Source organism: Xiphophorus couchianus, chromosome 20 (assembly GCF_001444195.1).
Source record: "Xiphophorus couchianus chromosome 20, X_couchianus-1.0, whole genome shotgun sequence".
Classification (NCBI taxonomy): Eukaryota; Metazoa; Chordata; class Actinopteri; order Cyprinodontiformes; family Poeciliidae; genus Xiphophorus; species Xiphophorus couchianus.
Window position 1 is genome coordinate 5,777,745 of NC_040247.1, and position 23,725 is coordinate 5,801,469.

General features: G+C 36.7%; 3 protein-coding genes across 6 annotated transcripts; all 3 read right to left on the minus strand.

The window, feature by feature from the left end:
- Positions 1-242: 242 nt before the first annotated feature.
- LOC114135510 (troponin T, cardiac muscle isoforms-like) lies at positions 243-8,636 on the minus strand. 4 transcript variants are annotated; one of them, XM_028002851.1, is made up of 12 exons: positions 8,548-8,636; positions 8,397-8,450; positions 5,657-5,687; positions 5,552-5,573; positions 4,486-4,549; positions 4,286-4,402; positions 4,094-4,171; positions 3,852-3,953; positions 3,644-3,753; positions 3,464-3,554; positions 2,279-2,319; positions 243-550 (listed from the first exon to the last, which is right to left on the minus strand). In XM_028002851.1, the coding sequence occupies exons 2-12, from the start codon at positions 8,424-8,426 to the stop codon at positions 511-513; spliced, it is 726 nt and encodes a 241-aa protein (XP_027858652.1). In that variant the 5' UTR covers positions 8,427-8,450; positions 8,548-8,636; the 3' UTR covers positions 243-510. The 4 variants fall into 4 exon arrangements, with proteins under 4 accessions (XP_027858652.1, XP_027858649.1, XP_027858651.1 ...); XM_028002848.1 differs by having other exon boundaries at positions 452-550; positions 8,524-8,581; XM_028002850.1 differs by having other exon boundaries at positions 452-550; positions 8,543-8,561.
- Positions 8,637-12,287: 3,651 nt separating this feature from the next.
- On the minus strand, positions 12,288-15,249 carry LOC114135511 (troponin I, slow skeletal muscle-like). The gene is made up of 8 exons (XM_028002853.1): positions 15,151-15,249; positions 13,961-13,993; positions 13,826-13,832; positions 13,681-13,722; positions 13,445-13,576; positions 13,277-13,366; positions 13,012-13,188; positions 12,288-12,554 (listed from the first exon to the last, which is right to left on the minus strand). The coding sequence occupies exons 2-8, from the start codon at positions 13,975-13,977 to the stop codon at positions 12,450-12,452; spliced, it is 570 nt and encodes a 189-aa protein (XP_027858654.1). The 5' UTR covers positions 13,978-13,993; positions 15,151-15,249; the 3' UTR covers positions 12,288-12,449.
- A 2,124-nt stretch (positions 15,250-17,373) lies between these two features.
- Positions 17,374-22,329, minus strand: csrp1b (cysteine and glycine-rich protein 1b). The gene is made up of 7 exons (XM_028001790.1): positions 22,233-22,329; positions 21,591-21,636; positions 20,797-20,906; positions 20,008-20,176; positions 19,657-19,786; positions 19,454-19,547; positions 17,374-17,870 (listed from the first exon to the last, which is right to left on the minus strand). Exons 3-7 carry the CDS (start codon positions 20,903-20,905, stop codon positions 17,794-17,796), a joined length of 579 nt encoding a protein of 192 aa, XP_027857591.1. The 5' UTR covers position 20,906; positions 21,591-21,636; positions 22,233-22,329; the 3' UTR covers positions 17,374-17,793.
- Positions 22,330-23,725: the final 1,396 nt, after the last annotated feature.

Genomic DNA, 23,725 nt, shown 5'->3' on the forward strand with positions numbered 1-23,725 from the left:
CATTTTGCCACAGTCTGACCCAGGTCCAACCAATCAAAATCTGAAGGATTTATATGATTGCATGACATAATTTGTAGAAAACAGAGAGGCAGAAATCAAGCCTTCCTGGGTTTGTGGTGCCAGAACACAGAAAAAAAAGCTGGATTGTAACCAGTCAAGAAGTCTAAACCTGATGCTTTAATAACCACTGAAGTTTTAAGACTTACATTAAGTTAAAAACAAACAAAAAACAAATCTTGTAATTTATTTGTTTAATAAATTACAATAAATTTGTGCTTTTATTCATCCCACAAGTTTGTTTACAGACTTCAATAATCACTTGTCACCAAGCAGCTGCTTGGTTTAAACATTTTCAGTTCAGTATTTCCAAGTAAGCACATTAAACAATATATTAGTTTATGTCTTCAGAAATGTGAATTGGATCTGACTTGTTCAAATCTTAAACATAATTATCAGTTCAATGGGACTTTCTGTAAGAATAACCAAGGTTGGCAGACTTTGCAGCAGGTGTTACTTCCTCAGGCCTCGCTTGCTCCGGGTGCCTTTTGAGCTGAAAATGAAGATAAAGTCAGCAGAGATTTGACAATGCAGATGGGACACAAACTACAACATTTCTCCAAGTACAGAATCTTGAAATGACCTGTCTTTTTACTCTGATTTTTGAGATGTTTAACAAACTCAGGGAATCAAGTAAACAATGTTTTGATTTGTCTAAAGTAAAAGATCAAGGCTTGGAGTAAAACTTTAAAGTTTGACTGGGGTTAATGTAGAAATAAAGTAGGAATAAGCCCAGCCTGTGTTCTGTGTTTTATTTCACAGAACACAGGGGAGTGAAACTCAGTAAATGCTCAAGTCAAATACTCATCATGCAATATTTTTTTATGCAGTGACTCCTTTTGTGTAATGATGTTTGTTCAGCATTACATGTCCGTGTTGTTGCTGCAATATTGATGAATAGACACCATAATACAGGTGAATTTATCAGTGACTCGTTGGTTGCCACAGCAACCATAGCAAATATTATTTGTGCTATATACACACATCCACACAAAATATGTGTTTGTATATAATGGCAAACAAGTGGGATGTGATCAAAGGTAGTTCTAAATTTAAACACAGTTCATTCATATGTGAAATATTTCCTGTGCACACATTGTTTACACTGTCACTTTGCATAGCTTTGATGGTAGCTGTGGCAACCAATGAGTCGCTTCTGAAGAAACATTTATTATCATGAATGTTCATGATCAATACTGAAGCGACATCATTGACAGAAGAGGAGTGACAGCATAAAAAAATGGCATGATGAGAATTGAACTTCTCATCATGTCACTCCCCTGTCTTGTGAAATAAAGGTCTGAACAACAATCCCAGCCATCATCTTGTTACCTTACTTGATCTTTTACATTGAACAAATGCTATTCTCTTTTTCTTACTGTATGTTCAAAATGTTTAGAATTTTAGGATAGCAGTTTTTATTGTTAATTATGGGGCTGCATTTTTTTTTTATTAAATGTATTCAGTTTTATGTATAAATATTTCTCTAACACATGGTTTTTCAACTTAATTTAGTAAACAGTTAATCAGTCAAACTGCAGACAAAAAAACGGGGAGGACAAAAAAATTCAAACAAATAAACCCCAACTGACCTGTTTGAATTATAACTTTAAGTAGCCCTGCATGAGTACTACACATGATTTCAATGACAGCATGTAATACTAGCCACTGTTTAATTCTCAGCTAGATGAGCAGAGATAATATCACCAAACAGCTGAGATAATAAGTGCTTTCAGCTGTTGTGCTTCCATTTTCAGCTCGTTTATCCCCTGAGTCTAAATTCACATGCATGATTTGGAAGCATCCTGCTGCTGATCGGACAAAAACGTTTGCTAACTCTTTTTTTGTATAGCCAATGTGTTTGGTGGAGTGTGAACAGGAAGATTAAGGCCTAGTTATGTTGCTTCCGGTAACTTTAAAAGGTTTTCAAACCCTCGAGCCCAGATTTTATTCTATTATATTTGGATTTTAAGTGGCTAATGTAAAGGGAAGAAAAAAATAACGTTTTTTTTTTTTTTTTTTTACATTTTTGCACAAATAAAAACCTCAACACATGGAACTGTGATGGAGGTTGCAAGACATTGAATCTGCAATTAGACTTACTCAATACAAAATGTGTGTACTTATTGTACCAGTGATTATTTTATTGCAGTATTCATGAGCCAATTTGCCATTATTTCCCTATTTTGCTTCCACAAAGACAGAACAACAGAAGACTTACATTTTCTGATGATCGCTCACCCGATTCCTGAGCACTGTGATCTGTGCAATGAAGTACAAACACAGTCAATTAATTTAAATTTATAACATAAATCTGTTCTTTGTCAGATATTTTTTGCTATTGTCTGACTAAACCCAGCCGGCTTTTTGCTCAATAACTGCTGAACAAAGGCACCTGGTCCCCTTTTAGGACCTTTTTTTAAGGATAAGCAGTTGCAGACATCAGATGGACAAATGGATGAATTTGAATAAACATAAAAACTTAGACTTCAGACATGTGAAAAAGGGGTGTTTTTATCTTCTCATGTCCTTAAATCTACTAATTCAAAGTAAAAAGGGAGAGAAGGAATTTTTGTTCAATGGTCAAAACAATCCCCACCAGAGGAATGACAATGGAATTTGCCAGTCTGAAATGCTCTGCAAAAACAGCCTTGGAAAAACATCTTGTGAAAGGCAAAGGATCTGAAAAACATGCAAAACCTTTCAAATTAAGTATAGCATTTTCTGCAAGAAACCATTCCGTAAAGAACCTCCAAAAAGGAAAGTGTTTGTTTGGAATTAGCGGAATTTTAATGATGTAAGGTTTTTGACAAAGCAAATTAGCTTTAGTTATTTCACCATAAGCACTAAACTGGATGAAAGCATGCTGGAAGTAAACATGAGATCACATTGATGAAAAGCTTAATTTCTCAGGAAATGTCTTTCTACGAGTGTGATTGATGATATTCAGCTCAGCAAATTGAACAAGTATTCTCTCTGAAGGAGAACTAAGCGACATTTTGATCATGTTATGTAGGTCTGAATACATAAAAACCCAAATACATGAAGCAGCCTTCAAAGTCTTGCAGCCCTGAGAATCAGAAGTCTTAGAGGAATCTATCAGTGTCTTTTAGAGGAGTCTTTCAGCTTGCCTTTGTAATGGACTATTGTTCAAAAATGTGTTTTTAGCATGTTGAAAAGTGTCAGTTATGTCTCTAAGGTATCTGCAAATTCCTAACAAAGCTTCTTCATCTGCTTAATTCCATTTGTAACAACAGAGAAAGCCATTTAGCTATATTGTGCATATTTTCTGCAAGTGTCCTTTAAAAACTGTCTTGTAGCTCTTCTTGCTGGAATGTTCCTGTTCCAAACACAATCTTTGTTTGTGCACAGGCCACAATGACCACAAGAGTGTCAGCAGCTTTACCTCATACTTCTGCTTTGTGTACTTAAATTGAAGGTCAAATTTCTCTGCCTCAAGCTGCCGCATCCAGTCCCACATTTCCTTTGCTTTCTCTCTAAAGACAGAAAAAAAATCTTTGAATAGGTTCATTTCATTTAAGCTAAACAATAATTACATCTTTGTGTGGCAATGGGAACTCCCAACCTCAGTTTCTCCTCCTTCAAGTGATCAATATTCAGCTCCTTGCGGCGATCATTTAGGATCTTCCTCTTCTTTTCTCTTTCTGTTTGTCTTTTAGTTCCAGGCTGTGTTTGCTAGAAATCCATAGATCATCAATGGTAAATAATTTTACCTAGACATCATGTTGGATGTCAGTGAAAATAGGTTTTTGTACAGCTTGCAGATTTACTACCTTGTATCCGGTGAAACTCAGATTGGACAAAATCATCTTCTTCCTTGCATCATCGTCTGCTTTCTTCTTAGCTTCCTCTTCCTCTTTTCTTGCTTTCTCTTCCTTATTGTTGGAAAGAAACAGATTTGATCTACAAATTGCATTTCGTCAGTAAGGATTTCAAATAAGCTATAGTTACTTGCTAAACTGCATCAGTAGCTGACAGCTTTTGAGGCCTGGGTAAGTTTTCAGCTTCCACTCACAGCTAGTTTGGCCTGCCGTTCTCGTTCTCTCTCGGCTCTGATCTTCATCTGCTCAGCTCTCTCAGACCTGCGTTTTTCCTGGGAAAAACAACGAGGCAAACCCTAAGCATCAGGAGAAATCCTTTAAATTGAAAACTTTAAGAAATAGCATGGGAACTTTAATTTGCAACAGGAGTGTTGAGGTAAACATACAATGCGATCTGTGAGCACAATCAGCTCTTCCTCTTCCTTCTTACGCTTCTCAAAGTGAGCTTCAATCAGCGTGTGCAGCTCAGTCAGGTCCTTTTCCATACGCTTCCTATGAATGTCCTGGAATCAAGGGATGAAATATTAGGGGAAAACTTATCCACATCCAAAACAGCAAGTGTGGATTTGATCAAATATTAACTTACATCAAAATCCACTTTTTCACCATCTGGGATCTTAGGAGGAGCCAAGCCAGGCACAAATGTAGATCTGAAAGGGAAAGGGGAAATGCATTCAATCTCATTATGTCTCTCATTGGAAACCATATTGTACAGTGCCTTGCACAACTATTTATACCCCTTTGAATGCCAGTTGTAATTTTATGTGATAGTTCAGTACAAATTATTATATATATGTGAAGTGAAAAGAAATGGATGCTTTTCAATTTTCTTAGAAATATAAATTGAAACTGAGTTGCATACTGATATTCTCAGACATCTTATTAAATAACTAAATAAATAATGTTACCTAATCTCAGTATAAATAGAGCTGTTTTGTGAAGGCCAGACTGGTTTGTAAGAGAGCCTTAGTGAAAACCAAGGAACACAGTCAACTGGTGGCAAACTATAAAGTAATGGAGACGTGTGAAGCGGGATTAGATTATAAAAAACTGTCAGGCTTCAGTAATGTCACCTACATTCAACAGATAGTAGGTGACAAAGCAAACACATGCAAGAAGGGGTTCCCATTAAATAAGGCCATAATAGAACTGTTTACTTGCATGCAAAATGCTGTTTGGCTTTAAGCTAACTCAGCATGTCATCCCAAACACATCAGAGACATAGGGACTGCAGCATCATGCAAAATACAATTTTACGATCAATGTGGCCAGAATTGAAAATTCATCCAGTTTGACAGAATTTGACCTATGCAAGAGAAAATGACCAAACTTTCAGTGTCTCCATCCACAAAGCTGGCGAGGACGTCAAAACAAAAAACCTGCAGCTGAGTGGTTGTATGAAGTTTTGACCCTACAAATGGATACCACACTTTTCAATTTTAATTTTGTTTCAAAAATGAAAGCAATATAACATTTTACTTTGCACGTTGCAATTTTGTGTTCATTCATGCTTATCCATCACATCAAATCCACAAATAAATGAAAAGACTTGTGTTGTGGGACAAACAAATGTGGAAAGATTTAGGGGTATAAATAACTTTTCAAGACACTGTTACTGACTGATGCAAAAATAGTCTGAACTCAAGACTTACTTTATCTTGGGCTTTGAATCCTCTGTGTGTCAGAAATTTGATAAAAGAATTTCAGACCCATAATGGTAAAAATGCATAGTTTACGCACAAGAAGGAACAGCTCACCTGTACCTCCCCCATTTTCCTCTGTATTGTCTGTTGAAAGATTGACAGTAAGTCAAGACTTGATCCCAATACGGTTTTTGCATACAAGTAATCCTTCCCTGTTGTAGCTTATGATAGGAGCTGGTTGTCAATAACAACAGAGTTGGAGAGCCCTCAGGCAGAACTGTTACAGAAAGTGAGTCAGTAAATTCTCTGGCACTGTCACCTGTCACTGCCGATTGACAGGAAACATACAAGGTATGCATGTATTTCTCTGTTAAAACCCTACAAATGCATCTTTAGATTACGGTCACTGATGACCTACGAATTTTCTCCACCCAAGTCTGTGAAGCCGAATGAAAAAGAAAAGGAACATACCAAAAAAATGTCCTGACCGACACAAACATTGTCATCTGTCATACATAATTGACTTTAAATGGATGATAAAACCTATAACTAAGATTTCACTTTTGTCCTTATCTACCTCATTTTTTTAAATTACTAATAGTTTTGTCATCAAAAACACAATATAAAAAGCTTACACCATGTATTACCTCAGTGACACTACAGATTAAGCAGAAAATAGACCTAATTGTAACAACTATGTGAAAGGGTTGAGAAGTTTAACTTTTTTGTTTTCATATTTATTCATCAAATTTTTCCCATAAATCTCACTGCAAGAACTTGTTTTGTATTCTTTCAAATATAAGATGGATGATGTTTGAACAATGCTCTGTGAGACTGATATTGTTTTCCATCTTAACCCCACTCTAAGCTTGCATGTTGAATTTCTTGTTTTTCGTGATGCTGTTTGCTCATAATGCTTTTCTAGCAAATCTCTCAGATTTTCACAGAGTAACTGGATTTAAAATTAAAGTCCACAGAATATGACTCTGCTTAATAATTATGGGACATCCCTTAGGGGACAACGCAACAGCCAGACTTCTCACCAAATCCAGTAAATTCTGTCATATCACTCCTCTTCTATATTCACTACATTGGCTTCCACTTGATTTTAGAATTCGTTTTAAAGTACTTGTGCTGACATACAAAGCATTACATGCTCAGGCTCCTGATTATCTTTCTCAGCTTTTAATTAAATATTCTGCTGTTCTGGGTCTTCATTCTCAAAACTCTGAATCTTTTGGTTGTTTCATGAACACGGTTAAAAACTAAACCAGGCCTTTCAGTTGGTGGCCCCAAGGCTGTGGAACAGCTTGCCCTTGGTGACTCTGTGGAGGTTTTAAAAAAGCAACTAAAAACATTTTTATTTTCCTAAAATTGTATCTTTTGATTTTATTGTGTTTCTTATGTTCATTTTATGTTTTGTATGGTTTTAAGGTTTATTTCTATTGTACAGTGCTTTGTGACTTCATGTCTGTGAAGAGCACTTTATAAATAAATTTTACTTTCTTACTTACATACTATCTCAAGGCAATCAGTTTAATAGATTTTATACAGTAAAGGGGACTAAATTCAAATCAGGTCAGCAGTTTTGTGTTTGTGAAAAAATAAATAACTTTCTTTTGCTCCACTTCACAGTTTTATGCTACGTTGTGCTGTGTTGACGCTCCTCCCTTCTCCAACCCGTTTTTGAATTATGCTGACAAAATATGAAAAGGTTCAAAGGGTATCAATATTTTTGTGAAGCAATGCAAAAAAACTTTCTTTTTCTTGTTCTTGCCTGCAGTTTTGACAGATAATGCTTCCAAAGTAGGTTAAGTACTACATTTTTTTCAGATGTCCTCATTAAGCCTCTGTTTGGGCAAATTTACCTCCGACAGTAAGTACCTCCAGTGACAGAATCCAAAACTCTTTTTATCGCAAAGACGGTAAGCCAACCTCCATTTAGGCAGACCTCTGAAAGCCAAAAAATTGCAAGTGGGTATTGTGTTTCAGCTCCTACTTCCCCAAGGACCTCTATGTAGAACACTGAGTGACCTACATTGCTCAGTAACAGGGACTGTTCTATACACAGGAGGAGAGGCGGGTGCTGTTTAGTTTCAAGAGCTGTCAGACAGCACAGGCAGTGTCTTTTATGGACAGATATAGAGTGATGGCCATTCTGTTTCATGGTGACCTGATGCACCCTTAGACATGAAAGAGAAGATCTTGTGAGATCATAGCTAACTTCAGACAAAGTAGGCGTACTGTAAGGGCAAAGATCAACCAGCAGAAAAGCCCTTAGACAGCAGTTGCCTGTGTTTTGACGCCAAGTGGATGAAAAAACTGAAAACTGAGCAGTAGAAACAGCAGAATTTGGTGATGTAATTCTGTGACTTTGAATCTTTAAATACAAAGTGTCAAAGTATAAAATACAAGACAAAGTGACAGAAACAGCAGTCACTTAACGTTGCATCCAGAAGATAATTATATGTTGTACATGGATGGACTGCAATGTTACACTAAGAAATGTTCCTCTCTGCACAACAAAGCTTTAAAACTGTAATTAGCAACAATTACAATTAAAACAAAGCATTTAAATTTTAAATTCATACATTATAATCCCAGCTCTATTTATTGCTTCAGAAGCAGTTGGAAGGAGTGCCATGCAGCTGCCTGAATCTGCATCTTGTAAAACTCACATCAGCATGAAAATGTGAAGAATTATCCATCTCGTACATGGGTTCAGTGAACTGACAACGCTTTCTGCTTACCCCTGGGAAAAGAAGACAGACAAGAAAAAGATTTTGTCTAATCTGATTCTATCAGTGCAAGCATAGCTTGTTTTTTCTTTCTGCAGAAACAAATTGAACACTCACTCATATGTGGCCTCTTCGGTGTCTGACATGTTTAAGGATGCAGCACCTGCACACTGCAAAAGGTTTTGGTTAGACTGCATTTAAAACAGCAAAATAGAGTCAAAACGGCAAATCAAACCTACTTGCCTATATTGCAGGACTTTACCTTACCTTACTAGGAGCAAGTAGGGAAATGTGTACTGTGTCCTTCTCTTTGGGTCCTAAGCTTTTAAACCCAGCAGAGGATCACATGGCAGCAAGCAGCCCATGACTACAAATGATGGGCACATACCTACAAACAGATGGTAGATGGCCTTAACTGGAATAGGAAAACATGCGTTGTCCATGGATCTGCATCGTCTATTTTTATCTTTCGAAGCTTCAGCAGTAGATCACAGGATTATTGCTCTGAAAAGGTTTCATGCTTACAGGTCTGCCCGACTCGGGCATGTTGCATTTAATCCTTATAAACCTGCTCCTACGTGAACATACAAGTAGAGAAGCATGGCTGACGCTCCTCTGACTCCAAAGTTGCCAAACATTAACAGCAAATATGGGTACTTGGTTGTTAAATTTTCAAACTTTTTTCTTCGGTTGCCTTTTCAAAAGCTACTGTTTGTAAAAATGTGTCAGTGAGTACTACTACTGTACGGGTTAAAATTAATTACCTATCACACCCTTCAAAAGCTCAATCTTTTGCACTTTGCCTTTAATCTCATCTTTGCCTCCACAAGCAATGACATGTTATCAACAACAGCAGTTATGACCATGCCAAGCCCTTTGATAGTCCCTCTGTTTGCTTTAATGCCGCATTGGACACCACAGAGGGGATTATGACTCAGATGTCTCATCTGAGCTGAAGCCAAACTGCAGCTCTGTTTGTGGAGTTGTCAGGCTGGGAGTTCACCTTTTACCTTCTAGTTCTTTTTTATATGTATGTAGAATGTGTTGCTGGTTTGAGGACTTTTTTTTGGCAAATCAAACTCATAAAAATAAACAAGGCTTTGTTTCAAAAAATGAAACAGCATTGCATTTTTTGTTGGGGGTTGGTTTTGTTGAGGGGACTAATTCTTAGGAAAATTTAATGCTTGTAATTGTCATAGGGCAATAAATAAACATATTTGACCTTCCAAGTCATTTAAAAATAATATGTACCTTTTTTTGTTTGTTTTTTTGCATGAAGTAAGTCATTTATTTTACCACAACACTTTGCATTTATAAGTATTTATGTCACATAATTATGACCACCCTGGGAATGTCCAACCATTTAGAAACTGAACACGTTCTTTTCCCTAAAGAGGAACTTATTTTGATGTGAAATGTGAACATCAACTCACTTAAGTTAAACGCCCTATGAAGCTGAAAGAAGCCAGGAAGAAACTGTTGGGAATCACAATGAAACATGCATTGTACTCATAAAAGGAAAGGCCACTCAGAGACGAAGAAGTCATTGCTCCAAAATGACAGGATACAGTTTCACAGATGCAGAGACTCAAAACATTCGGAGAAATGTTCTGTAGTTTGTTTAAATAAAAACCTGAATTGTTTGGCCATAATAACCTCATTGTATTTGGAAGAAAATAGGGGGTTCTTGCAAGCTTTGGAATACCACCCTGACTGTGAACTTCATGGGTAAAAGCATTGTGTTGTGTAGTTGCTTTGAGGCAGAGAGACTGAAACACTTCATACATGGGAAATATGAGGAAAGGGCATCATGTGGGAAAACTGAAGTAATATCTCCATACATCAGCCAGGAAGTCAAAGCTGGAGTATAAACGTGTCTTCCAAATTAAAACACTGCCAACTAAGTTTGTACTACAATTTTCTCCGTAAAACACCAAACTGTCTCCTCTTGTCTGAACTAGCTACCAAGCCATGCCAGGAATATAAAGCATTGCCACAGAAAGTTGAAAGCTAGAAATCCAATTATTTTGCTTGAATTTTACATTTCGGAAAGAAGAAAAATTAGGATTATAAATAATAATAAATAACAGACAAGTGGCCTGGTTTTTTGAAAAAACTGGTCTTTGGCTGGCTGGCAGTTGTCACTAATATGCAAATTCTTTAAAACATTATTCAGATAAAGCCACATATAAACATATTAAAACTGAAACACTACTTCGATTGGTTGAGACCAGGTTAGAAAAAAAAAGTCAAAACTTTCGATCATTTTATCTCATAAAACTACAGTTACAGTCATTAGAAGAACAGTGACTTAGTAAGATTTAAAGCCATTTTTCTCTGACAGAAAAGGAACGCCCTTTCTCCTATATTGTCTACAAACCACACCTGTCTGGCCCCTGAGTCACACAAGACAAACAAGAGAAAGTCATTAAGCTAAGTTTATTTCACTATGCTGGGATCTTTAGCTTATCCAAGTTTTTAACAGAAACCTCCAGTTGTTCCCACCATTATATCTGGTTTTGCAAAACAAACATAAGGATACTCAGTAATGAAAACATTTGCTAGGAAGGTGGATCGGCTCTACAAATTGCTTTTTTTTACTAGATGCTGCCCCCATGTGGCAAAACGAGCTCATGCAAGATGCAATTCAGAGAAACTTGTCGTTAAAGGAAAACTGTTTATCTACCATCATTGGTGGCTATGCTAGCTAGACTGAGCATTCACAACAGGCTATGCTAGCTGCATCATAGCACACAGCAAGGGGGAGGAAGGATGAGCAGTCACATGAGACTGTAGTTGACAATGGTATATCCCGGCTCCTGCCTCTGATTGGTTGTTTCTAGATTGGACTGGGAGAAGGCAGAGGAAATACATTTTTCACAAATTATCTCTCATGCAGGTCAGGAGGGACGTGGTAACAAGTATCTGTAATTTAAATGCAAGCTGAGGTAAAACTGTTTGGACTGGCTCCAGTCCAGACAGAAGGTTGTTTTTTATAATCACTATATAAAGATTGTTTGAATTTCTGTCAGTAATAAATATATTGTTTTGTTGTGTAATTGTAAAAAGAGCAAAGTCACAGAGAAATCCCTATGGACTCCCTGGAATGATGCTAATGGCTTGTCATTGAACACAGTGTTCAGTTTTTTCACTGGGACAGAGGTGAGGGGTTAGAGCTGCTGCTGGCCGACTCATCTGTTAAGTGTGGTAAAAGGTACAGGGACAATTACATATATAAATATGTTAGTAACTTTTTTTTCTTAATTCATTAGATGTTAGTGAAATGGAGACAAACAGTACTCTGTAGCTATGCTAACTATGCTAAATGGTTCATAATCTCAGTCTACTCATCTCTCTTGGAGAAAAACTGGGTTTCAAATGTTTTTTTGTTTGTCTGTTTTTTTTTGTTGTTTTTTAAACCTGACTTTATTATTTTTCTTAGTAGCATAGTAATAGTCTGCCACAGTCTTTTTTGTCTTCTACTGTCTGCTGCTGAACATCGTCCCTGTCAAGTGTCAAGCAGGAACGATGTGTGCTTTTTAGTCTGGGAGGAGTAACATTTAATTTTTATTGCTAAAAACAATTTCTTAAAATAGAATATGATTAATTTTGTAATTGACAGGGCAATGTATTGTACATCTGGCATTATGTAAATGCCAGTGAGTTCTTATTCAGCATAGAGACATTTCATTAGCCTACATCCATCCATATATCCGTTGTTTTATACTGATTTTGCTTGCAGCAGTGTGGTATCTGTCTCCTGTGGTAGATTGTCAATCCATCACCGGGCGAGAGAGAGATAAGACAAACAACTGTGCACATAGGAGTCAGATCAATTTGAGTCTGACTCCTCAAGACGAATTAGATCAGTGTCATCAAATTATTTTGTCTAGATATGATTATTTCATTTGAACTGGATCTTATGCCACTGACTGTAATGCTGACTTGGTTTTAAGTTTGTCAGCAACATTCTCCTTTAAACTATGAAAATAGACAAGACAGAATAAATCAGCATTTGTTTATTTCATTAACATAGAAAAACAATTGTGGGAAGATACTCAGTGTAAAACATATACTTTTTTTTGTTTTGCTACATTCAACACTCTGTGAACTGACAGTGATGTTGCTTCAGAAGATGAAAGCTGACTTTTTCTTCTGTTGCCACTGTTTTACTGGATCTGGCCTTTGGCTGCATCAAACATCTTCTTGCGCCCCTCCATTCCTGACATGGCCTCCACATTCTTCCTCCAGTCATTCACTTCCACTGTCTTTTCCTGCAGATTAAACATCACAGTTTGGCATTATGCACTAATCAGAAAATTTGGGAAAGTTTTGGACAATTCAGCATCTTTGCATGGTGAAGTTACAACAGTAATTTGTAATTTGTTGATGTTTCTTTGATGCTTCTTTGAATTTATGTCTTCTTTGTAGCAAAATGTCAAAACACGCACATGGGTCCAAGGCACTAGCAAATACTTTATTGTTAGTGCTTTGTGCCTTAAACTTTTCACAATAATGCATAACTACCGTACATTAAACTTTATCCATATTTTGTCTTCTGTATTTTTAAGCCTGCACCAGATGCCAAAAGAAATTCTTCTTTGTGAAGTCATAAATGGTAATAAATTTCCTTCCGATTGTGACTTGGAAAATTGATGTGAAAGTACAGAAAATATTGTTTCTTTGCACTACTTTCTGTGTAAATTCTTTTGTATTTCAGTAAAGATGTACCTTTTCTGTGTCCTCCTTCTTCACAGATTTGAGGTTGGCTCTCAGATCCATGGACACCTTGTGCTTGGAGCCCAGTAGGGAGCGCAGAATGGCATCAGCGGAGACCCGGACCCGTCTCAGATTGGGCCTTTTGAACTTCCCTCTCAAGTCCAGCACTTTGATGTTCAGATCTTTAATCTGTATGGATAAATATTATGGCACTTTGAATTTAGTGTAACTTTGCTTAGGTATGTATAATGTACACTTTATGGTGCATCATTCTCACCTCTCTGGTGTTGTGCAAGACCTTGGCTTCAATATTATACCGTTCTTCATCCACTACATCTATTTTGGAATGCAGCTCTTCACATAATGCCTACACAGACAAAAATGTGTATTTATTTTTACAAAACTTGCTATTTGTGTAAACAAAAATGAGAACAGAAATATCTACCTTTAGCTCCTCCAGTGACAAACCAGTGACTGGTGCTGGAGGAACTTTCTCTTCAAGGTATTTTGCTTTTTGCTCCTCCTTTTCTTCCATTTCCTGCTCCAGCTCCTCCTTCGCTTTTGCAACCATCAAGCTCTTATGAAGAATAGAGATGTTTTATTTATTAAAAAAGGAACTAAAAGTTCTTAATTTTGTTTGTGTCAGAGAGTGAAGCTGCTGTATATGCAAATCCTCCTTACCTTAAGCATGAGCTTCCTAGAGGCTGAGATTTTAGATTTTCTCTGCAAATATCAGATTTATGTCATAGTTTAACATTTTACTAGTCTGGTTTAACTTTAAAAATCAGTATTTGTTTTCTAATTGATAATATTTTCTTAATCTTACCTCTGGCCTGTGAACAAAACAGAAAAAATATTCTAAGTTAGTTTTTACAATCAAATTCTATTAATATGAAAGTTTATGTTTATGACTATAAAACCGATACAAAAACTAAAAATACAAGAAGAAAGCAATACTTACATTTTCTCAGGCATCATGGCTATTTTAATGAACCTACAAGACAAAAATACATTTGTTTTGTTTAGGAGAGCTTAAAAGTGGAGACAGTCTGGTTCTAGAGCCCCAGTTGTTCCTAATTATGAAGTCCAGTTAAGCCCTCATATGCACCACACCACAGCCACCCTGGGAGTTTTAAATGGATGTGAACCGACATAGTATCAAGCACCGTTGACCAAGACCGATTTTCTTACTTTCCAATATTTACCTTTCTAAAGAACAGTCACTTATTCGTTAAATAAAACATTTAATTAGAATTTAAATGGTTCAATTTTCTCAGTCATTGTTCCGGTCCTCATGGGCCTACTGGACAAAATCACCCAATCGCCTTCTAGTGCTGATAACACAATCCTCCCCTCCGCTGGGCAAGGTGATGGCAGGCAGGGAGAAGCATGCAAAACCCCCAACGTGGGAATGTTTCCACACAGATTAGACTTCCTGCTTTCAGCCCCACTTTTCTGCTGGATAAAAAAAGACACAAATATAGACCAGGCCCCTCATTCTTGGAAGGCCATTTTGAGTTTAGGAATGCCACATTGACTTCACAAAGAGATGTTGGCAGATTGGCAACAGGAATTTAAGTATAAAGTTGGAATGAATTCATAAGCATAACTCAAAAAATATTTTAATTGTATGAAGCATTTAAAATTATATAAATATTTTATCACTGATGGGTAGAAACATGATGAGCTCAATAGAGAATAGATATTTTTAAAAACAGATCCACCTTATTCAAAAAGTTTAAAGCATATTAACTATACAGATGCATATAAATCCAGTCTTTACTTTCCCTTTTTATTGTGACCTGTGTTATATTGTGTGATGTGGTTGCAAAATTTGAATATAACATTGATTTTCAACTTAATCTATTTTGATATTTAGATGGTTGGTATAAGAAAACTCAGCATTAAGTATCTCAAGTCTTTCTAAATGAAAGTTTGTATTATTTTGTTGCCAATAGTTACATTTCATACAAATAAATAGTAAACAACTTTTGGTGGATTAGTCATGGTTGAAATAGTTTTTTGCATAATGTGTTTTCCAGCTAGATATAGTAAATATATTTGCACAAGCCAAACTGTAGGCACACATTCTTACCTTCATTTGAAATAAGATTATAATAATAAAAAAATAAGAGTTAATTTTCTTCTTACCTTAATGTGTTGATGCTACAGGAGCAGAAGGGAAATGTGATGTAGAGAAGAATGAGCTAGAACATTTAACTCCTGCTTTTCTCTGTCCAGCCCATCCTGTTTATCACAGGGGTATTTAAATAGAAAACACACACACACACATCAGTGCACCGACTAGAGTGGGTGGACTCAAGATAACAGTGTTTGTGTGGCTTGTTGACACCACTGTTCTACTTTCACAATAACGTCAGTGAATAACTCTTTAGCTAAAATATGACAAATCAATTCTTTCACAAATTCAGTGATTTTTTTTTTGACAGAAAATAATTTAATAATTTGCTCCTCTTATCTCTGAGATGGAAACTCTTTCATGGTCTGTACATGCAGTCCCACATAATGTTGGCACTTTTTGTTATAAAACTCTTTGAGATTTCTTACAGATACATAAAAAAAACACTATATCGTTAGATGTGATAAGAAAAAAATTATAGCAATACATTACAAATGACAAAATGTCCTCATCTTCTTTGGATTTGTTTGTGGGAAAAACAGTAGCATAATTTCTTGACTGTGAGAACACATCTAATAACTTAGATAAGTCATAAGAAGTGATAGGAATCTAAAAGTTGTATTTGACTGACTTGGCTGAATGGTCTTTGGCCTGAATTTGTTTCTGCGCTGCCGGTGAGTCACAATTTAAGTAAATTAAACAGTAAAGGTCATGTCATCCTTAAATTTAATCATTGTTTTGATGCATTGCTTGTGTTTATGCAAGTCTTTTTATTTTTGTCTGTTTATTTTCCTATGAAACACTTTGAATTACTGTGTGTATGACTGCTGCTGTACAAATAAACTAGCCTTTCCTATTTTAATAAAGTATTTAATATGCACAGTCTGAAAGAAATCCACACACAGAAACACACCCAACGTTTTCTGTCTGATTCTAAAAGATGTCAGCTGGTCTAAAAGCGCCACCTCTTGGAACATTAGGCTGTAACAAGGAAATCATGTTTACGTGAAGCGTAGTTTACAGGAGCTTGGAAAAATACCAGTGTCGCACATTTAGAAGCTGTTTGAGAGCCCTAAAGATGAGATTTTGTTGTTGTAGTTGTAGCTACTGGTAATTGAAATCCAGATATTTGTATTATTTGGCAGAAATAAACCCTCTGCTATATTGCAATGAGATAAACGTAGTCACAATTTCTGCTTATGAAATTTATAAAACTCCAGGATTTACTTCACTCTGCTGACATTCTATATGTTCTAAGGCTGCTTTGAACATTTGTTGATTTTTGGGGGGTTTAGTTCTCGGTGCTGTGACCTTATTCTGACTGACAGAATCTTTAACATGATTTTTCACCCTTCATCAGGAACGCTCGGGTCAAACAGCAACATGCTCTTTGATGTTCTGAGATTTACACTAAAAAAAAGAAGAGATCAAACTTCTTCACTGTTGCTGCTGTGTATAATTCATCTACTCATGTTGAAAGCTGCTCACAGATTAAGAAATTTCAAAGAATTATTAAAGACATTCCTGCGGTTTGACTCCAGCAGAGCTGTGTTACTTTAATTTCTGTGTTTGCACAGGTCTAAGCCATTGTAGCATTTTGGTTCAACTTTAGTCACAAAGTCAAAAACTAGTAAAAGGCAATCATTTGGAGGTTTGTTTACACCTTCTACGGCCCTTTAATGAGACGTTGTGTGTAATTTTAAACTTATTTTAAGAACTTTATCAATTTAAAGATAGCAGCAAGGGTGGAAGACTTCTTGATCAATTGTTTTACATTCAGTAACACAAAAACCAACCTGATGGTAAAATGTTCCTCTTGAAAGGGTTTCTGGTGTAGGCTTTCACCTGATGTGGCTCTCGCATGTGGATGTTGGTGCCAGAACCAACAGCTGCCCCCACCCAGACACCCACCTCCTCCACCACAGCTGCCTGGCACTTCGGCCAGTGTGCCAACTCTTCAGCACAACCAGAGATGGAGCAGAACACTAAGACTTTATTGTTCACTACAACAACTTGCTTTCAGTCACAACGTGGATCAAAATTCAGAAGAGCCACAAGCACACCCAACAACACAAACACAGATTTATGTGACTCGTATTCTTACGAGTCACAGGAAAATGGTGTCAGAGAAGAAATATATGCTTGTTTTGCAAAACATAACTTTTTGTCAAAACATATGCAGATAATACTTTTAAATACTTACCCGGTAGCACACTAACTGAAAGGCAAAGCAATATGTGCAAGACTTTATTTTGATCACCTCAAGCATAACCTACTACCTTCAATCAGCGTTGGACATACATTGATTTCTATTTATTCATACTTACTTTAATATTTTCAATATTAATTAAAAACACCACATTTTCACATTGCAGCTATAATCTTTAATTTTCATACCACATCATTAAACACTGAAGTGAAACACATTATACTAATAAAAAAACAGACAAATTTCAGCTTTTTTAAGTGTTTAGCTCCCTCCAAAGCACCCCAGTCTGCCTGGTAAGCGGGTAAAAAAAAGCCATTTCTTTTGTGAATCATTGCCGACTGCCTACAGCGAAAAGTGAAAGGTTAGAAATCGATGCAAAGACTCAGGAAGCTGCAATATCAGAGGACACCAGCTGTCAGTCCCTCGTTGGCTGCGGCCTCCGGCTTCACTGTGAATGAGCCAGAGCTCCTGCACCCTGCCCGAAACCGAAGCCTTTTGGGCCAAAGTTCTTTGCGTAGCACCCTGGGGATGAAATAACATGCAATCAAAAAATTAGGAGGATAATGATTAACATGTGCAAGATATCAAGAACTTAGAAGCCAGGCAAAGGAAACAGGTTTTTATTCTTTGTTCAATTAGTTCATGAATTATATAGATGCAGAGCAATACTGCAAGGTGACCCAGGTACGTCTTGCTGCAACAGTGTTACCCTGTTCCACCAGACCAAGAACTACACCTTGGTCTTGTCCTAAACTAGTTTCAGGCGTGGCGTCATCTTGTAGTGGTCATTCAGTGCATAGGCCACGTTTTGTGGAAAGGTTCGGCTTGTGGGAGGAGGATTTCACCTGTGAGAATGCCAGTGATGTAGAAAACATCATGTTGAGGTTCCTTCAGGTGTAGAAGATCTAAAACATCTGATAGTTTTAAGCTGTGTGGAAACAGCAAGTTATGTAGAATAAACAGCAAAGCTACAGGCATCTAGCCTAGTGCTGTCTATGTTATGCTAGCAGCAACAATTGCTGCCATGCTTACGTTCACTCTTCTTATGATCAGAAGATGAATGAAGGGATACAATTTTCTTTATACATCAGTAGAAGAGACTTGAAAGAACATATGCTCAAAATATTTTATTTATATTTGTTTATTTGAATATTTTACTGACTTCCTATTGTACAGGTTTGTGACAGACATTTACCTCCAGCGTTACAGGCGGGTGGTAAAGAGGTCTGGTCGTGTGACCTTTCACACTAGATACATGAAATTGATATTGCTTAGAGTAGACACATTATTATTTTATTTTAAAACTTCAATTAGCTGCCAAAAGTCTAAACAATTCTAGAGCTTCCAGAAGTTAGAAAAAATGTCTGGCAACAATTGTTGCCGGTGGCATTAAACAGGCTAATAAGGAAAACAAATCCTAGAAAGGTCAGGTATTTACAAACCAAACTGCCACTTTAAGCTTTTGCAGTCCTAAAATCATAACTGAAGAGATTTCTGGACATTGAACACATAAATATCATTTTCTATTTTCACCTGATTTTGGCTCATTGATGAAATGACCAAATGAGGTCAAAGGTCGCTTGGCACATTGAAACAGTGACATCTGCAGGATGTGGCATTGAATCTTTATGTATCTAAAATATTTCTGAACACTCTTGTAACCATTCTTTGTTATAAAAGGTTATTCATGTCATGATTTTTCTTATTTTTTTCTATGTATAAATAGGTCAGATTTGTGTTATTTAGACTATGCAGTTTCCCACCGGCAACAATTGTTGCCGAGTATAAAACCTACATTTTCACTAACATAACCAACATAAAATGTAATAATTCATAAATATCATGCGTTACAGAGGTCCAAGGATTGAAATGCATGCATTTATTTTGCAGGAAAAAAATTTGGAATTAAATGGGTTAATAGGTTAATTAATTTGTCAAAGGTCTGAAAACACACCTATTGTTGATACCTTCCTGGAATAAAGAGTTTTTGCAAAAATAATGTGGAAATTCTTTTTACTTGACTTAGAAGGACATGATAGATGATGCAATTTTCTACCTGACGGCTAATTAAATCACCATTTTACTTCCAGCTGAGGTGAACAGACCTTTGCAGTAGATCTCTCCGTCCCTGTCAGCAAGGGTCGTGGACTCCAGCCCTTTACCACACTTAGCACAGCGAAAACAGCCCTTATGCCACGACTGTTGAAGAAAAAAAAAATGTTTTAAATTAAATGGAACAGTCAGCTAGCTTTCATATTTGCTTAGATTAAAAATTTAACATTGAGGTAATAGTTAAGATTTTTCTTACATTGCCTCCACCAACAACCTTCTCTGCTGCATACACTGTTTTCCCACATCGTGGACACACTTCTGACCCTGCTGATTTCTGGGCGAATTTGGAGGCGTTGGGATTATTTGTAGGTCGGTGAGGAGCTTGTCTATGAGGAGAAACTCATTTGTTTATCTTGCAGACATATAAAAATCCATTCAAGGAGGATGACTTTAACTGTTATTTTAATAGATTTCATAACTGACTTTACAGTAATTATTGTAAACCTCTTTCCTTCTGGATTTTAACATTTGAGTCACCTGTTCTGGTTATGGAACTTTATGGTACACTCAGAGGTTAAATGGTGGGAGGAAATAGTATTTTGCTCACACTTCAGGTTTGATTCCAAGTCCTTCTCCTGTGTCCATACTCAGGGTTCCTGCTCCTCCTCCGAATCCGTAGCCTTTTGGTCCATATTTCTTGCCATAGCACGATTTGCAGTAGATCTCATCTCCATGCACTGCCACAGTCGTGCTGTCCAAGTTCTTTTTACAGACCACTTACATCAATAGGGGGGGAAAAAATGTCTTTTTTAATTATTTTTTTTTTAATTGTCCAATTGTTGGCAGGCATTTATTATAAAGTATCTTCTGAAAGGTTATTCAAAAGCAATCAATGTGGTCGAAGCCTTCTGAACCAATATTTTGTGACAGAAAAAAATAATTTAAAAAACTGTATAATATCACTGCTGTCAGCCTATTCAGATGATATCTGTGATGTGCAACCTTTTCTCCGTATAAGGAAGGCCAAACCTTTGTCATGTTTACTCTAGATCAGGAGTGCCCAAAGTTGGCCCTCGAGGGCCGGCATCCTGCGTGTTTTAGTTCCCTGGTTTAACGCACCTGGATCAAATGATGGCTCATTAGAGGCCTTAGGAAAATACTGATATGCCGAGAAGGTTGTTAGTACCACCAGGGAGAGAACTAAAACATGCGGGATGCCGGCTCTCGAGGACCGACTTTGGGCACCCCTGCTCTAGATCCAAATAAGGCCAGAGATGCCCGAGTGGAAACCTGAGGATGCTCGTGCCAAATACTTTGCATTCCTGCATGTTATTTGGTATGTGTGAAAGGAGTCAAAAGAAGTCATACAGATTACTTGTGAATTATAAGTACTTACTGCACAGAAAACAGGATTTATGCCAGCTCTTCCCTTCACACTGCACTTCCTCTGCAAAGTAGACAGTTTTCTGGCAGCAGCCACACTTGTTTCCTCCTCCAAAAGGCATTCTGCAAACATAGAACACTGGCTTGTGTACATTCCTCACTCATTGTATATCTGATGTTCAGATTTGTCAGATTCAGCAGACAGAGAACATCTGCAACACTCTGGGTTTGATACAGTGATGACTATAAAAGGAAAAGTGTCGGTTTGCTTTGATATATTGCATTCTTTTCCATCCCTTTTGCTTGCGCCTGCCGGCAGCAGTGGATATCTCAAGAGCTATTCAGGAGAATATTGTAAAATGCAAAAATGCTGTCAGCATGACACAGATAGGACAGAAACAACCTGAATAGGCTGTCAGACTACTTATATTCTAGGTTAGGGTTTCTTTCCAGTTATTTTATTGAGGATTACATAAAATATTGGAAAATATTCAGAGTGTGAATTGCCAAATAGACAATTCCCCCCTATAATTCTCTAAATAAACAAGAAAATGTAGTTAATTTCTAATTGCCTGATAATTACAATGTAATTTCAAAACAAACAGCAATGGTGTTATATGGCTATGAAGAGCAAATCTTTTAACATCCATTCTAACTTCAGCAACAAAAACTCCCTTAATTGCTTTAAGCTCAAATGTAAATAGCATACATGACATATTAAACACTTTTAGGAGGCTGTAGCAACATATGTAGAATACATAGAAGATAAATATAAAAGCCATAATAGTTGCTCATGTCCAAACTTACCTGTCCTGAAGTAAAAGGCTGCAACTGTCTGAGCTTTTTGCAAGACCTAATAGACAACAGAGTTGAGAAGAAACATTTGGTTAGAAGAGAAGATTAGGGCGGCTATGAGGACACCAGCCTAAAATAAGGGAGGAGTCAGGCCAGAGAGGCACAGAGGGAGAGGTGGAGGGAGGAAAAAAAGAGGAGGAAGATAGTGGGTGAGGTCTGAGGAGAATGAGTAGAAGAAGTTTTACTCCTTGTATGAGTCTGTTTGAATTAATAAGTCATTAAAATTCCAGGCTGAGAACCCTCAAAATGCTACAACAGCAGATAAAACATGTATTTGGCATCATGGGTATAAAAAGCAGAAATTAATTACCATAAGCTGTTGTAATACAATCACAATCCAATGGATAAATGAATAAAGGACACAGGGGAGTTTTACTTTAAACAAAAACAATTTACTAAGCAACTATAGCCTTGACTGCTCCTAAGAGACATGTTGGGTCAATATTCTTCAAAGAAAATGAGCAAAGCCACAAGCTATTTTAAAAGTCGGAGGTTCTTCAGTCCTGTTTTTCCATTTGTTGGCGTCATGTTTAGTGGAGCGAGTCGATGGAGATGAGTTTGGAAGTTTTAATAAGAAAAGTAAAGTTAACTTACAATGTGTCAGAAAAAGCCACAGGGCCTGAGGTATGAGAATATACAGAGAAAGATGAGGGAGACAACAACAAAATCCAGCAGTGAGTGACAGAAAATGAGGAGCTTAATACAAGGAAACTTGATTACTGGAGAAAAAACAGGTGGCTGATTGGAAACAGGGTACAGCTGTGAGGAGAGACAGCATGTTAAGCCAGAATATATAATATTCCAACTACATAATATCCATGACTGCTCTTTCACACATATGTAATGTGATGTTTCATACATTAGTCATCTGTCTGCAGGAAAATTTGTCCAGTAGTTTATCCAGTGAGTTTAGCACAATTTAGCCAGGCTTACTGTGAGTTCTAAGGTGAACAGCAGATGAACACCACAGGAGAAAAAGAGTTTTCCTTCATTTCTTTTGACTCTGTCTGCCCCAAACTTCCTGTACAAGTCAGAGTGCTGTCATCTGCAAAAACACTACAATGAAACTGCAGTTGTCTTGTGTTTCTGAGAGAGACAAAGAACTGAATACACAGAACTGGTGGACCGCTTTGTGTCATGGTGTGGAAGCAGTTATCTCATCGTAAATGTGAACACAACAAAGGCGATGCTTGTGGATTTGTAAGAAGAAAAAATTTTTGGCTTTTTGTTGTTTTTCTTTTTTGTTCATGTTTTATTTGTGGTTGGTAGTTTCCACTTATTCTGCAGTCATTAGTTGGAGTAGATGCATCAGTATGGAAACTCTTCTGGAGTCTTGATAGTTCAAATAGTGCTTTTTAAAAGGAAGAACATAAAGGACAACCTGAGTATAGCCTTCATGAGAGTTTTTGATAGATGAGCTTTGTTGGATCCTTTTGATCTTGGACTGTGATAGAATATCCTTTCTGTCTGCAATAACAGTGTCCTTTAAAAAACAAAAACTTGGATATTCAGAGCTCCTCCAACATGTTTTTTCTCAACAACTATTTATTCATTATTATTATGATTATTCATAATTTAATTACATAAAGGAAAACATCAATGCTAGAACTAATGATTCTCTGCAAGTAAGACGAGTCAAAGGAGACTTATACCTTCTTTTAATAAATGATAATAAAATGTTAGCTTAATATAAAGAAAGATTATGGGAACATGGTAAGCTACATAAAGGTAATGAATCAGTCTTTACATGACACATTTATTCTTTTGTCCATAAAAACTGACTTCAAACAATAGCTAAAATATTTAGGATTATAACCCTCAAAAGCAATGTCTGAAGTCCATTCCTGAAATAATAATATGCTAGGTATAATATGCTTCTAACAATAAATTAAGAAATGTTGATATGAATGTGTTTTTCTTTACTAGTGTAAGAAGTATAAAACCAATTCTGCCAAGTGAGCTGCATTTGCTGCAAATGCAGCAAATGAGGAAGAAAATGAACTACTTCAGTATGAAAAGCATATCAGGCATTTTGCTGGTGATCTTCTGCACTGTGACATTCAACAACAGTACACACAGGCTTTCAC